Source organism: Saccostrea cucullata, unplaced genomic scaffold (assembly GCF_032062105.1).
Source record: "Saccostrea cucullata isolate Sc308-1 unplaced genomic scaffold, CSIRO_AGI_Scuc_v1 ctg1032, whole genome shotgun sequence".
Taxonomy (NCBI): Eukaryota; Metazoa; Mollusca; class Bivalvia; order Ostreida; family Ostreidae; genus Saccostrea; species Saccostrea cuccullata.
The window spans coordinates 72501-85555 of record NW_026934004.1 but is presented as its reverse complement, the minus strand read 5'-3'; the positions used below and the strand labels follow the sequence as shown (position 1 = coordinate 85555).

General features: G+C 32.0%; 1 protein-coding gene across 1 annotated transcript; it reads left to right on the top strand.

Annotated features, from left to right (window-relative positions):
• Positions 1–2073: 2073 nt before the first annotated feature.
• LOC134239776 (RNA/RNP complex-1-interacting phosphatase-like) lies at positions 2074–8119 on the top strand. The gene is made up of 8 exons (XM_062721923.1): positions 2074–2077; positions 2356–2476; positions 4040–4115; positions 5123–5154; positions 5350–5449; positions 6174–6253; positions 6562–6608; positions 7559–8119. The coding sequence occupies exons 1-8, from the start codon at positions 2074–2076 to the stop codon at positions 7630–7632; spliced, it is 534 nt and encodes a 177-aa protein (XP_062577907.1). The 3' UTR covers positions 7633–8119.
• The last annotated feature ends 4936 nt before the right edge of the window (positions 8120–13055 follow it).

The following is a 13055-nucleotide window of genomic DNA, read 5'->3' as shown; positions in this document are numbered from 1 at the left end:
TTTGATACATTAAATTTAGTTATTTTAAAAACAACTATTGATTTATTTTTAATCTAGATGATCATGTATTCTTATAAAAACGTGAAAGTTTTCACAAAATTTTAAAATTACCCCAATCAGCAATAAGACCCTATCTCTGTCCATATATAGCATTGTACTTTCTGATCTGCGTAGGCAACACCTGTCCAGTGTTGGGGATTCTAAAATACGTTCCTATTTATCAGGTCACCAGAGTCAACTCAGGTGACCTATTGCTATCCATTTTTGTCCGTCGTCGTGCGTTAACATTTGATTATTTACAGCTTCTTCTCTGTAACTGCTCCACTATTTTCAACCAATTTTGACATCCATGAGTCAAGGCAAACGAAATTTGTGGATTTCATGGTCCCTGCTCCACTGGGGCCTGAGGGGTGGGGCCAAAACTGCTAAAATTTATGCAATCTTTAAAAATCTTCTTCTTTACACCTTGACATCAAGCATCAAACTGTTGGCATGAATGAATTAGCATTGAGGCCTCTGCCAAAATTGTGAATATCAAGGCCTCAGGGTCAGGGGTTCTTATGTGCTAGGGCGGGGCTATGTAAATTATATAGTGAAGAAGTATTATTTCTTTGAAAATCTTTTTTTCTGCTCCTGAGTATTACATAAACTAACCAAGTACATAGTTATGTTAAATGGGGCTAACTCTTCCAAAATTGTGAATTTCATGGCCCCAGGTTCAAGGGTTCTTGTGCTAGGGTGGGGCTCTATTGATTATATGGTGAATATACATCATTTCATTGAAAATCTTCTCTGTAAATGGATTTTAAACAAACTACCCAAGTACATAGTTATGATGAGCAAAAATGTCTCTTCTAAAATTGTGAATTTCATTGTCCCTGGGTCATAGGTTCTGGTTTTAGGTCGGGACTCTATTGATCATACAGTGAAAATACATTTTTTCTTTAAAAATCTTCTTTTCTGCTCCTTGGTACTAAATAAACTAAACAAGTAAATAGTTATATTGAATAAGGCTGCTTCTTCCAAAATTTTGAATCTCATAGCCCCAGAGTCAGGGGTGCAGGTGTTAGGGTGGGGCTCTAATGATTATTTTGTGAAAATGCATGAATTCTTTGAAGATCTTTTCCTTTGTTCCTGGGTATTATGCAAATGATCTAAGTACATGTTTACGATAAAGAAAGCTGTCCCTTCCAAAATGGTAAGTTTCAGGGGCCCTGGGTCAGGGATACTTTAGGGGGAGGATACATAGTGTGAAAATTAATCAATGCTTTGAAATATTCTCCTTTGGTATTAATCAACCATTTATTATGAAAAAAAAAATATGATAACATTTCCGAAATTTTGAAATATTTGGACCTAGGGTAAGTGGTTCCTGTGGGGTTGCGTGCAAAACTGGTTATAAAGTGGAATTGCATTTTCTCTTTGTTACTCTGAGTATCAAGTTACCAAAGAAAGCATGCTAAGTGTATAGTTATGATAAGCAATGTATCCCTTTTTCAAAATTGTGAATTTGAATTTCCTGGCCTCTGGTTTAAAACAAGATCTAAACTCAATTGTTGGAAAGTTGTTCGATGATACTCAAGTGACCTATAAGGCCCGTGGGACTCTTGTTTGAAGGAGCATCAGTACAATTAAAAACTGAATGCAAAATAACAATAAAAATAATTTCGTTCTTATTATGACTAACTTGACATGGAAGACTTGAGGAATCAGGCCTAGGACGATATCATTTCAAATACACGTTATGGTTAAAAAATCCAAATTCTTAGGAAGAAATGTAAGAAGGTGGTGCTTGAGATGAAAATGACTCACACGATCAGCTCAGAAAAGATTCGAAGGAAATTATCAGTAAGTCTATGTTCAGCCGTCAAGAGTTTAATGTTAGAAGTGGCAGAAAATGAACAGAACATTCAATAGCTTCAGGAAGACCTTATTTTATTAACCTTCAACATAAGCACGATCCAGTTAGGTTAACTAATTTTACGTAACAATAACATTTATTTTTGTATCAAAAAGATATAAACATAGATCGAAACAGAAAATCACAAATCGAAGGAATTTTTATGTTGCTCCATGAGTAATTTTAATGCCGCTTTTTAAAAAATATTTTTTTTCTCCATTTTTTTTTGTAAGAATCTAAATTTTATCTGTAGATTACAAAACATAAAATGACAAATTAAACATCCCATTCAAATAGTGATAAAACATTTTATCAAGTGTTTACTCCTTTATCGAAGGACTACCGCTCATTGTATAACTTTCTCATATCTAACAGTTGATGTCATAATTATACATACATAGTATCTGCCTTTGTAAATTTAAAAATTCTAATTCAATTTCCAAAAACACTTTTAGTTTCTGGAAACCTTTTTTCTTTTTCTGTTATCTTAAAAAAGTCCAGCAATATCTTCCTTATCCCCCTCCCACTCGTGCCATCAAGTAGAGTCATTTCATCCACAAAGCAACCACCAAACAGGTAAAGTTATGTAATGGTTTTAAAATATTCTTATCGGAAATTAAAGGAAAAATGTTAAGCGAACTTTCTTCATAACCTTTATAAGCAAAGGGGTATTAAGGTCAGCATTATTATATAAAACAAAGCTAAATATTACGAATAGAACTCGAGCTCAAGATAATTTCCAATGTTTAATCATGTAGACTATTTATATTAATTTTTGATGATTATTTTTTGGAATTACCGTTTATTCATAATGATGAGCCATGTTATTTAACGTTTCTCTCGGGGATTTTTCACTCATATGGTGACGCCATCAATTGCCGATGGAGAGCAACATTTTTTTCCTATACTCGGCACTCAGGGCAACTAAGCAGTTAGGGATCTTTTTCGTACCAGTACCTACTGCGACACGGAACCTCAGTTTACAATCGCAACTTCTCGGGCCTTTCCGACTAATGACCTCGAATGTATATGGTAGCCGCCAACCCTCCCTTTTCACGATCTTTGAAATAAATGCATGGAGACCTTTTATCTGTGGAATATGGAGTCGAAATTAATTCAATGTAATGATATTACCTAAAATATACTATAGAAGGGACTTCTAACTCCGTATATTCTATATTTGACTATTCTATATTTGACTATTCTATATTTCACTAAACAGAAAATGTATAAATTTTTAACACCCGGTGATGTTAATACATTCGAGGTTGTTTTTCCGACCTCTGACGGAAAGACCCGAGATGATGCGATTGCCTCAGTTTATACGATCTCATTCGAAGGACCGGTCTTCACTTCCCACAGTGGGATTCAAATCTGAGATGTAAGGCTCAACTCCTTACTTCGCGACTCTAGAGCAGACGCTCTAACCATTGCGTCACGGGGCGAGTCGACATTTAGATACATCGACGACGTACTGTCAATTAACAATGGGAATTTCCATTCTTTTTTCAATACAATATATCCCGGCGAGCTTGTGCTAAAAGAGTCTGACACATTTGTTTCATGCTAACATGTACTGCGATGTTTTAGTAATCTAACAACTAGGCTCTATGATAAACGTGATGACTTTAACTTCACAATTGCCAACTCCCCTTACTTATGCAAATATTTAAGCGGTGTTCATTTTTTTCTGCAAGATATAGTCTCATAATTGCAACGGTGCGTGCAAACAATCAATTTGTTTGCACACACCGTTGCAGTTATGAAAATACCGGGGGTATATCTTGAAAAAAAAAAGATTCATTGTTTATATTTACATTTTTTTTAACTCTCTGCCTTGCCTGCAGATGTGATTTATATTTTGAAACCTAAGTATTATCCTTCTTGTAAGCTAGAGTTAATGGAAGAGCCACAAAATAGCTTCTGGTGAATGTGAGCATAATTTTTGTTTTTTCGTGTGACTTTGCTCTTCTTCGGCGTTGGAAGATTGTGACAATAAAACGTATGCCTTAATATGAGAGGAATATGTAAATATAGGCAATGAATAATTATTTTTTGAAAGATATAGACTATAACTTTTAAAATTAATTATTCATTGCTTAGATGTTTCATTTTAATACAATTCAATTTTATTTTTAGATGGGAGACGTACTTACCTCTGGGAAAGGTTATTCCTGGAACAAGGCTGATAACTTTTAAAGTACCACTTAAGAAAGTATGCATAAAATTAAATATTATATATGTAAATATCTGTTAGTAACGTAACTAGAAAGTAATATCTAACAAACAGACACATACAGTGTAGGTATTCGTTAATTCTTTTCTTTAAATTTTTGTCTCATTAGGCTTAACATTATTCTTGCAACATAAAATTTTTAATTCTTTATTATTTTAAAGTTAACCAGTAGCATAATCATAAACTTTGGTTAATAAAAATTAAACATTCGATTAATATTGCCGTCGAACAATAAGCATTGCACACAAGTTTCGCTAGCACAAGCACATATCTTAGATGTAGCTAGTTACCATGCAAGACTTTCATTCGAATCAAAGCTACCAACATTCGATGCAGTTCTTAGAATTTTTTATGTCTGCTGAATTAGCATTCATCTTATACATAAGCTCCAAGAATATTTCTCAAATTTCTTTAATTTTGTTGAAGGAAGGATATTGAGATAACGAACAATATTCAATATCAAAGTCAATAAAAATACAAGATAGGAGCAGAGCAATCACGGACAGAGGTGGGATTAGGTGCCATAGAGGAGTGAGCATCCCCTGCTGACCGGTCACACCCGCCGTGTGCTCCTTGTCATGATCGGGAAATAACGGAAAAATCCGTTGTCAATTCAGTGTAAAAATGATAAACTAACAATTAGTATGAAAAACGTCAGTTGAATGATATGTTAAAAGTAATATCGACAAAAATTTGATTTTGAAAAATTTCATCCTTGGAAAATGTATAGTAAGTTAAAGTGGATTTCCAGACGTAGAAATAGGATTTATCACTCAATATAGATGAAATGATGATTTAAAAAAAAACTTAAATTGTGACAAGCCAAATCACCTGGAATCATTGCAGTGTCATATTGTTTTGTAATATAAAAATCCAGTCAAAATATACAGGTTCATTTGAATACGGAATGTAGGCTTTTATAAGAGATTTTTCTTTCACTCATAATTAAATGTATATTATAATATTAATCTTTTTTTTTCCTTTAGGCAAAGTGTGAAAAATTACCAAAACACGAACAGTAAGTATTCTTTCATTGTCCTCTCACAAAATAAGAATTTTGCTCATATATTCTCGGAATTAGTTATTTTTGTTTGCTAGATGTATCTTTAAGCAATGTAAAAAATTGCAATAAATTGTCACGAAGAGTGCCGAGGTTTTGTTAATTTTGTAAATATTGTAAAATATTTTTAAAATTCTAACATTTTATTCCTAGATTCACGCCAACACATTTAGTGTCCAAGATCAGAGATGCTGGATTTGAACTGGGGATGGTAGTTGATCTGACATTTACTAGGAAATATTACAGTCCTTCTGTATGTAGCCATTTACAACATCAAATATATTGCCACTTATAATTGCTTGGCTTTAACTGGAGACATTCCTTAAATGGATTTTAAACCCATTACGAAAAAATTGTGTTTAGCAACAATTAACAATACAGAAGTAAATTTAGTCTTTTAAATAAATAATGACCGTTTCATTTCTAAGTGATTGATAGTTCAAGTATCTTCTTTGATCTGCTCATTTACTACAATACTTCATTCTTCATCTTCTTATAGTGTTGGTTTTCATTCGTAAAATTTAGTACAGTAAAACCTATAAACATGGGTGTACTTTATTTTTATTTTAGTTTACTCTTAGTTATTACTTTTATCTACATATTTTAATGCAAAAAATGAAACATTAAGCTCTTCATTTTAATACACAATCATAAATAATGATCAATATCTTATCTTTTATTAGCAGTAATAGTACTCTTTCTGTATGTCCATACAAAACATTTAGTCGATATTTTCAGATCTGTTGCTAGAACTTAAGAATGAAATGTTTTAAAGATAAACACGTAATAAGTTGTTTTTAATGTATGATTATATCTTGCAATATGCTGCCTTTCTTACTTAATTATTTAAAATTTAGATTATTACTTTTTCTAATATGCAATTATGTCGTCTAATGTTGAATTACTTAGAATATGGTTATTTTCGGTAATTTTATAGAAATTCAGTTTAATTTGATTTGTTTGAATTGTCCACGCAGGAATTCCACCACCAAGGCATAAGATATGAAAAGATTTTCACAGAAGGTCATAATATTCCGAACGATGATGTGGTAAACAGGTAAAATAAATCATAAATATGCTATTTTACTGTGTCAAAAAGTGAACGATGCACTAATTAAGTAAGATCTGTAGAGTTTTCATGTTTTTCCACCTTGAATTTAACACATCCTTACAGTGCTTTAAGTTTTTGAGTAGATTTTGTGTATTTTTCCTAAACTTTTTAAAGGTGTGTTGTTATCTAAATACTTTTAAAAACTACATGTACTGTGTAAATGAATTTAAACGTTTCCAATTTTATATTTAAAACAAGTCGGAATAAATTCGAAAAAAAGTACATCATCATGTAACCTTGTGTTCTTCATTTAGGTTTTTCGATGCATTGGAGGGGTTTTATGAAAGCAATGTCAACGAAAGTATGTATTGCCATAGCGTATCAGTGAAGTAAAAAATTATATTTTCTTAGCGAATGTCTTGAAAGTAATTTAAGCCGAGGCATTTGATATTCTGATTTTTAGAATACATGGTAGGCGTTCATTGTACACACGGCATCAACCAAACGGGGTATTTAGATTGCAGGTATGTCAATGATTTCTGCTTAAGGTCTTTTTCTTGAATGATCATTTAAAAAGTAAAGTTTCGTATCATTTCAGATACATGATAGAAAGACTAGGATTTGAACCAGAGGATGCTATTAAAGGTAAGAAATACAATTCTTTGAAGACAAAATTTCACTTCAACAGCTTTACGTTCGATGAGTTTGACAAATTAAAGTTGTTCATTTTTTGTAATTCTATATTCCTAAAAAGTCTATAAATAGTTCCCATATTGATTTTCAGCAATGGCCAAAACGTATTGAAATAATGTCCTTGCATATTATTGCAAAAGTTTTTCAACTGCATGTTATCCTGATAAGGATATACATAATACTAAGCATGATTGTCGTTCATAAAAAGAATTTCTTTAAAAAACACGAAATAATCAATAATTGAATTATCTAATTTTTAAAGTATGATGATTACATGTACCTAAACAAAATATAATTTTAATAATCAAACATTTATTTATGATATGCCAAAACATGCCAATAATTTTCTTTGAAAATGTATCACTAGATATTTCCTATAGTTAGATGAAATTATTTACTAAAAAATCATTTTAAATCACAAAATTAACAAGACTCCATGGCATTTGACATTGATCCCGAGTCAAATTAAGTCCCTTCCGATTCACACAAACAGACAATCTAATCCACTCACAAACGCAACCGTGTTACTCCAACTCCGTTGCCAGGGGATAAAAAATAAGGAGCCATCTTTTGTTTAGAAAAGAAAAATGAAACTTCATTACTTTCAACCTTTTCTAGTTTTTAATGAGTCAAGAGGCTATTCTATAGAAAGAGAAAATCTACTTCAGGACCTTAAAAGAAGAAAAGCGTAAGTGTGAAATCAAACAATGATTTAAAACGTATCTGATAGAGCTACATCTAAATTTTAAAATTTTGAAGTTATTTTTGACAGAAGATCCTATGACAGAGGGGACAAGAGAAAACAATACGAAAGACCAAGTGTATTTTGATAAAAAATGGTCTAACCCAAGATAAGATGAACTCGGAATACGCTTGGTGATTAAAGGGATGTAGAAATACAACAAGGGAAATGAACATAGAATGAGGATTTTCATAGAGAGTTTATTTTACTGATTAGGATATGAACTTTATTTTTAAAATACTTCAAACGCTTTTAAAACAAGCTTTTGATTAACTCGATTTGTGAATGCAAGTGCATTGAATAACGTTCTGTTATTAATTAGTTATAAATGTATAATATTATGTATTTATGTATTTATTACGAAGTATAATAGAGTTTTTTCAAAATTGAAAATATAGATATATGTATATAACATTAATTGTAATTTAGTTAATGTATTTGCCCCCTTCCCTGAATGACAAATTACAATTGCTATAATGTTCATTATTATTAAAACAATAAGACAGAAACGTAAGAGTTCTAGTTGAATCTTAAAGTTTTTTTTATTCTTAATTGTGTTATATGGTTTATATCATATGAAGTACAATATTTAAAGAGCTTGTTTTTTCACCATTTTTTTTTTCAAATTTCCCAATAAGTTCACAAGTATATCACTATTTTTCCTGCCGTTGATTAAACTCTTGAAATTTCATTTATCAAATTTAAAATCTCTGTTTTATTTGCCTATTGATATAATACATGTATTACATTCATAAAAATTAATAAATATATGTTACAAACAAATTAATAAATAATTAAAGGATATTTTAATCCAACAAAGATCAAATCGTCTGCATTCTATGAAATCGATAGACAAGTACACAAATATCTTGACCCTCTGGTGTTAAATAAAACAGCGTTATATCATTTTCCATTTCTGTGTATTTGTTTTCTCTGTGATAACTATTAAAAGTTAGGTGAGTTGATTTCTTGATAATTTAACCGGAAAGTAAATTTTGCCAAGCAAATTAAATGGTTAGGAGTCGAGTAATCCTAATATACATGTAGTCTCGTGCGTCTGTCTTTGTGTCAGTTGGTAGGGACTATTGATATTGATTTTTGAGGCCTGGTATAATTTAAATCTATTAGGCATTTTTATTAATCTTTTTAAATTTTATTCACAATAATAAGGAATATAAGGAATCGCTGTCTAGTTTGTTGGGTTGTCAAGGGACGGCAACAATAGTTGAAATTTTGGATATTTGGCCCGTAATACAAATTACCCCACGTTTTCAACTATCATTAATGCCCTGGCATACCCAACAAACTAGACAGCGTTTCTCATAAATCACAACAAAGTGGCCTTATTCAGTTTTTCTATAGAGGAAATCATTAGCCGTATTTGAGACCAGTTGGTAGTAAATATAATAATATTCTTGCTGCAGAAAAACCTTATCTCAAAATGTTGTTTGAAATATGTCTCAATTTTTTTTTCTTTCAAACATTTCTCGACCTCGGACGTTATCCTGCAACATTCACGAAAAAAGGGCTTTATGTCTTAAACATTCACAGGAGAATTGTTTAAATACTTAAGGTAATACACAAATATATGGAGTCGTTGAATAAAGGTAAACCCCAGGTAAATGGCTCGGCTTATACTTCTCCTTTTCGTATTATATGTACTCCTGTAAGTGCCTGCAAAACTATATAACATTAATTTCCGTAGATTTATTCCTTAACTTTGAGTTTTAAGAAGTGAACCTTTTAAAAAAAAGATGTTTTATTTCTTGTAATTATTATGAGTACATGTTTTATTTGTTGCTGGATGTTTAAATTAATTATTTATGACAATGTTTTGTACTCTGATAATACATCATGAAAAAGAACAAATTGTTATATCATAGCCTGAAAATTAATAATTCGACTTTTGATACATTATGAAATGTTTCCCATTTAAAATAAACAAGTATTTATGAATTTTTATTGATTTGATTTCTTGGAAACAAGAATCTGCAAAGTTTTATAACAATTTACGCTTGCTTGATGCAAAATTATTTACTGTGAACCCGCCCCTATGTTTTTGTCACGACAGTCTTAATCAGATTGGTCACTTATTACACTGGTACTTAAATTATACATTTTTTTGCCTGCCTAAAATTCTAGATTTTATTTTTTTTTTTATTTATAAACAGTGTGCGTTGAAATATATTTAGAAAATGAACAGTATTCAAGCTTCTTGAACAATACAAAAAAACAAAAAAAAAAAAACAAAAACAAGATGTGTTTGTGAAACACTATGCGCCCGCCGGAAACAAAATTAAACAAAATATTTTCAGCAGATAAGTCAAAGTCAAGGACACAAGGCCATTAACCTTGGTCTCATTTGAAAGAGCTTTATTAGTGGAGTATGCATACCAAGTATGAAGTCTCTATCTCTCATGGTTCAAAAGTTATGGTGAAAGTTCGAAAAAGCTATTTTTAGCAAATAGGTCACAGTCAAGGTAAAAAAGTCATTGAACTTGATGTCATTTGAAAGAACTTAATTAGTGGAGTATGCATAATAAATATGAAGTTTCTATCTCTCGTGGTTCAAAAGTTATGGCGAAGGTTAAAGTTGATTACAGACAGACAGACAAACAGACAAATAGATAAATAATAGATAAATAGACCAACAGATAAACAGATAAACAGACAAACAGACAGGACAAAAACAATATACGCCTCGGATCTATCGATCCGGGCGCATAGAAAAAGGAGCAGAGCAAACATAGAAATCCAAAACAACTAAGGCGAAATAAGGTGTCATAGAAGAGTAAAGAGTTCTTATGAGGAGTAAAGAAGGAGGCTTGGTAGAACATTTACTGAAACCCGCTATGTATCTTTGTGTGTAAGGATTTTTATTAAATTTCTGATTCCAATATAGATATGGTAAATTATCCAATTCATTTTGGTGGTATGGAATAGTAAATATATTGAAAACTGACACATGAATTTGAAGATGTTTTTACCCTTGTTGGAATATGATAAGAAGTACGAACGATAGTATTGTTCTCCCGCCTACCTCTAAGTCAATTCTCAAAAGTTAATATATTCAAATGATTTTCAAAAATTTTTATAGACATTTATATGAATTTTCATAAAACGTTACTTATTTCGGATTCCAAAGAGGGATAAGTCTATAATTTTGGTAAAACTTGTGTTTTTCACTATAGAAATCAACGGAAAACGGAAAATATTTTTAAAAACATCTTCCCCCCCCCCCCGTGAAACAAAAATTCCTTTTTACAGGTAATATGGACTGTCATTTTACAAATTTATGCCAAAGCTTTTTGTGTTTCATGGGGGGGGGGGGGGCATATGGTTATAGACAAAAACGAAAAAATGCTGATTTTTTACTAATTTTAAAGCTATTTTCAACTAAATAATTGTAATTTATTAATTTATATATGTTTTATTTATTTGCGTAAACATAAGAAAAGATGTGATATTTATTTTATCATATTTAAGCCTATTTCAAAATATGGGGATTTTTGAAAGTACGATTTCACCAGAAAATATTGTCTACCCCCCTTTTTTCAAGAGCTGGAATCAATGATAATTTACTATCTAGCGCTGGAATTAAAATGAATAATCAATTACCATAGAACTGTTCTTTGTAGTAAACAAAGATTTAATGGCCAAATTGCCATTAATATTGAATTTAATGGGTGCAAAATGTAGGCAGGAATCAAGAGTTTGATTCGTAGTTCTTTGACGAGACTGAAACAAGTGCAGTCCACAAAAGAACAGACTTATTTACAAACTTGTTGCATATCTATTTTTATGCAGAGCATGCACTGTTTATATTATAAAACATTTTATGTCCCTCCTTATCTCATACACATCAAAATAAGACAAACTCACATTTGTACTGAAAAAAGTTTATTGATCAGAATATAATGATATTCTAATCAAAGCAAATCATAAAATTTGGACAAACTTTTTAAAATGTAGTTTCAATATAATAAAATGGATTTTAAAATGTAGATATGCAAACTACCGGTTCCTTGTATAACAAGAGGCCCAGGGGCCACAGCGCTCACCTGAGCACATCAGGCTTGAATTTATTCCACCAACCCCCCCCCCCGTCCAGGCGTTCATCATTTGAACAAACTAGAATCTATACTACCTGAGGATGATTCCATATAAATATCACAAATCATAGCTTTGAAGTACTTGAAAAGAAGATTTTAAAAGGTTTCCCTATATATCCCTATGTAAAACTTGGGTCGGCCATTTTGGCCTCACCCTAGCCCCGGGGTTCATGATTTGAACAAACTTGAATCTACACTACCTGAGGATGATTCCACATGAGTTTCATCTCTCCTGGCCCAGTGGTTCTTAAGAAGAAGATTTTTAAAGATTTTTCCTATATATTTCTATGTAAAACTTGGGTCGGCCATCTTGGCCCCATCCTTGCCCCAGGGATCATGATTTGAACAAACTTGAATCTACGCTACCTGAGGATGATTCCACATGAGTTTCATCTCTCCTGGCCCAGTGGTTCTTAAGAAGAAGATTTTTTAAAGATTTTTCCTATATATTTCTATGTAAAACTTGGGTCGGCCATCTTGGCCCCATCCTTGCCCCAGGGATCATGATTTGAACAAACTTGAATCTACACTACCTGAGGATGATTCCACATGAGTTTCATCTTTCCTGGCCCAGTGGTACTGGAGAAGATTTTAAAAGATTTTCCCTATATATTCCTATGTAAAACCTGGGTCGGCCATTTTGGCCCCACCCTTTGCCCGGGGGACATGATTTGAACAAACTTGAATCTACACTACCTGAGGATGCTTCCACATGAGTTTCATCTTTCCTGGCCCAGCGGTTCTGGAGAAGAAGATTTTTTAAAAATGCATAAATTTTTCACAAATTCATAATTATCTCCCCTTGGAAGGGGGTGTGGCCCTTCATTTGAACAAACTTGAATCCCCTTTACCCAAGAATACTTTATGCCAAGTTTGGTTGAAATTGGCCCAGTGGTTCTTGAGAAGAAGATGAAAATGTGAAAAGTTTACGACGACGCCGACGACAACGACGACAACGACGACGACAGACAACGGATAAATTTTGATCAGAAAAGCTCACTTGTGCCTTCGGCTCAGGTGAGCTAACAATGGATAAAAAATGGATTAAACATTGTAAAATTGTGAATATTATATCAAAATGGATGCTACATTGTAAATTTGCAAATGAAATTACAGCATCGCAAAGGAGGGATTTGTCAATGTATAGGACCATTAGTAATCAGCAAACATATCACACATAAAATACAAAAGTAGTATAATCCTAAAATTACAAGAAACGATAAATCCGTCGTCAATTCAGTGTATAAATAATGGACTTACA

Bases quoted from the DNA above. Each gene is read 5' to 3' on its own strand.
- LOC134239776 (XM_062721923.1), top strand. The intron at 4,116-5,122 runs GTATGCATAAAA...TTTTTCCTTTAG, and splicing joins TTAAAGTACCACTTAAGAAA to GCAAAGTGTGAAAAATTACC. The intron at 5,450-6,173 runs GTATGTAGCCAT...TTGTCCACGCAG, and splicing joins GGAAATATTACAGTCCTTCT to GAATTCCACCACCAAGGCAT.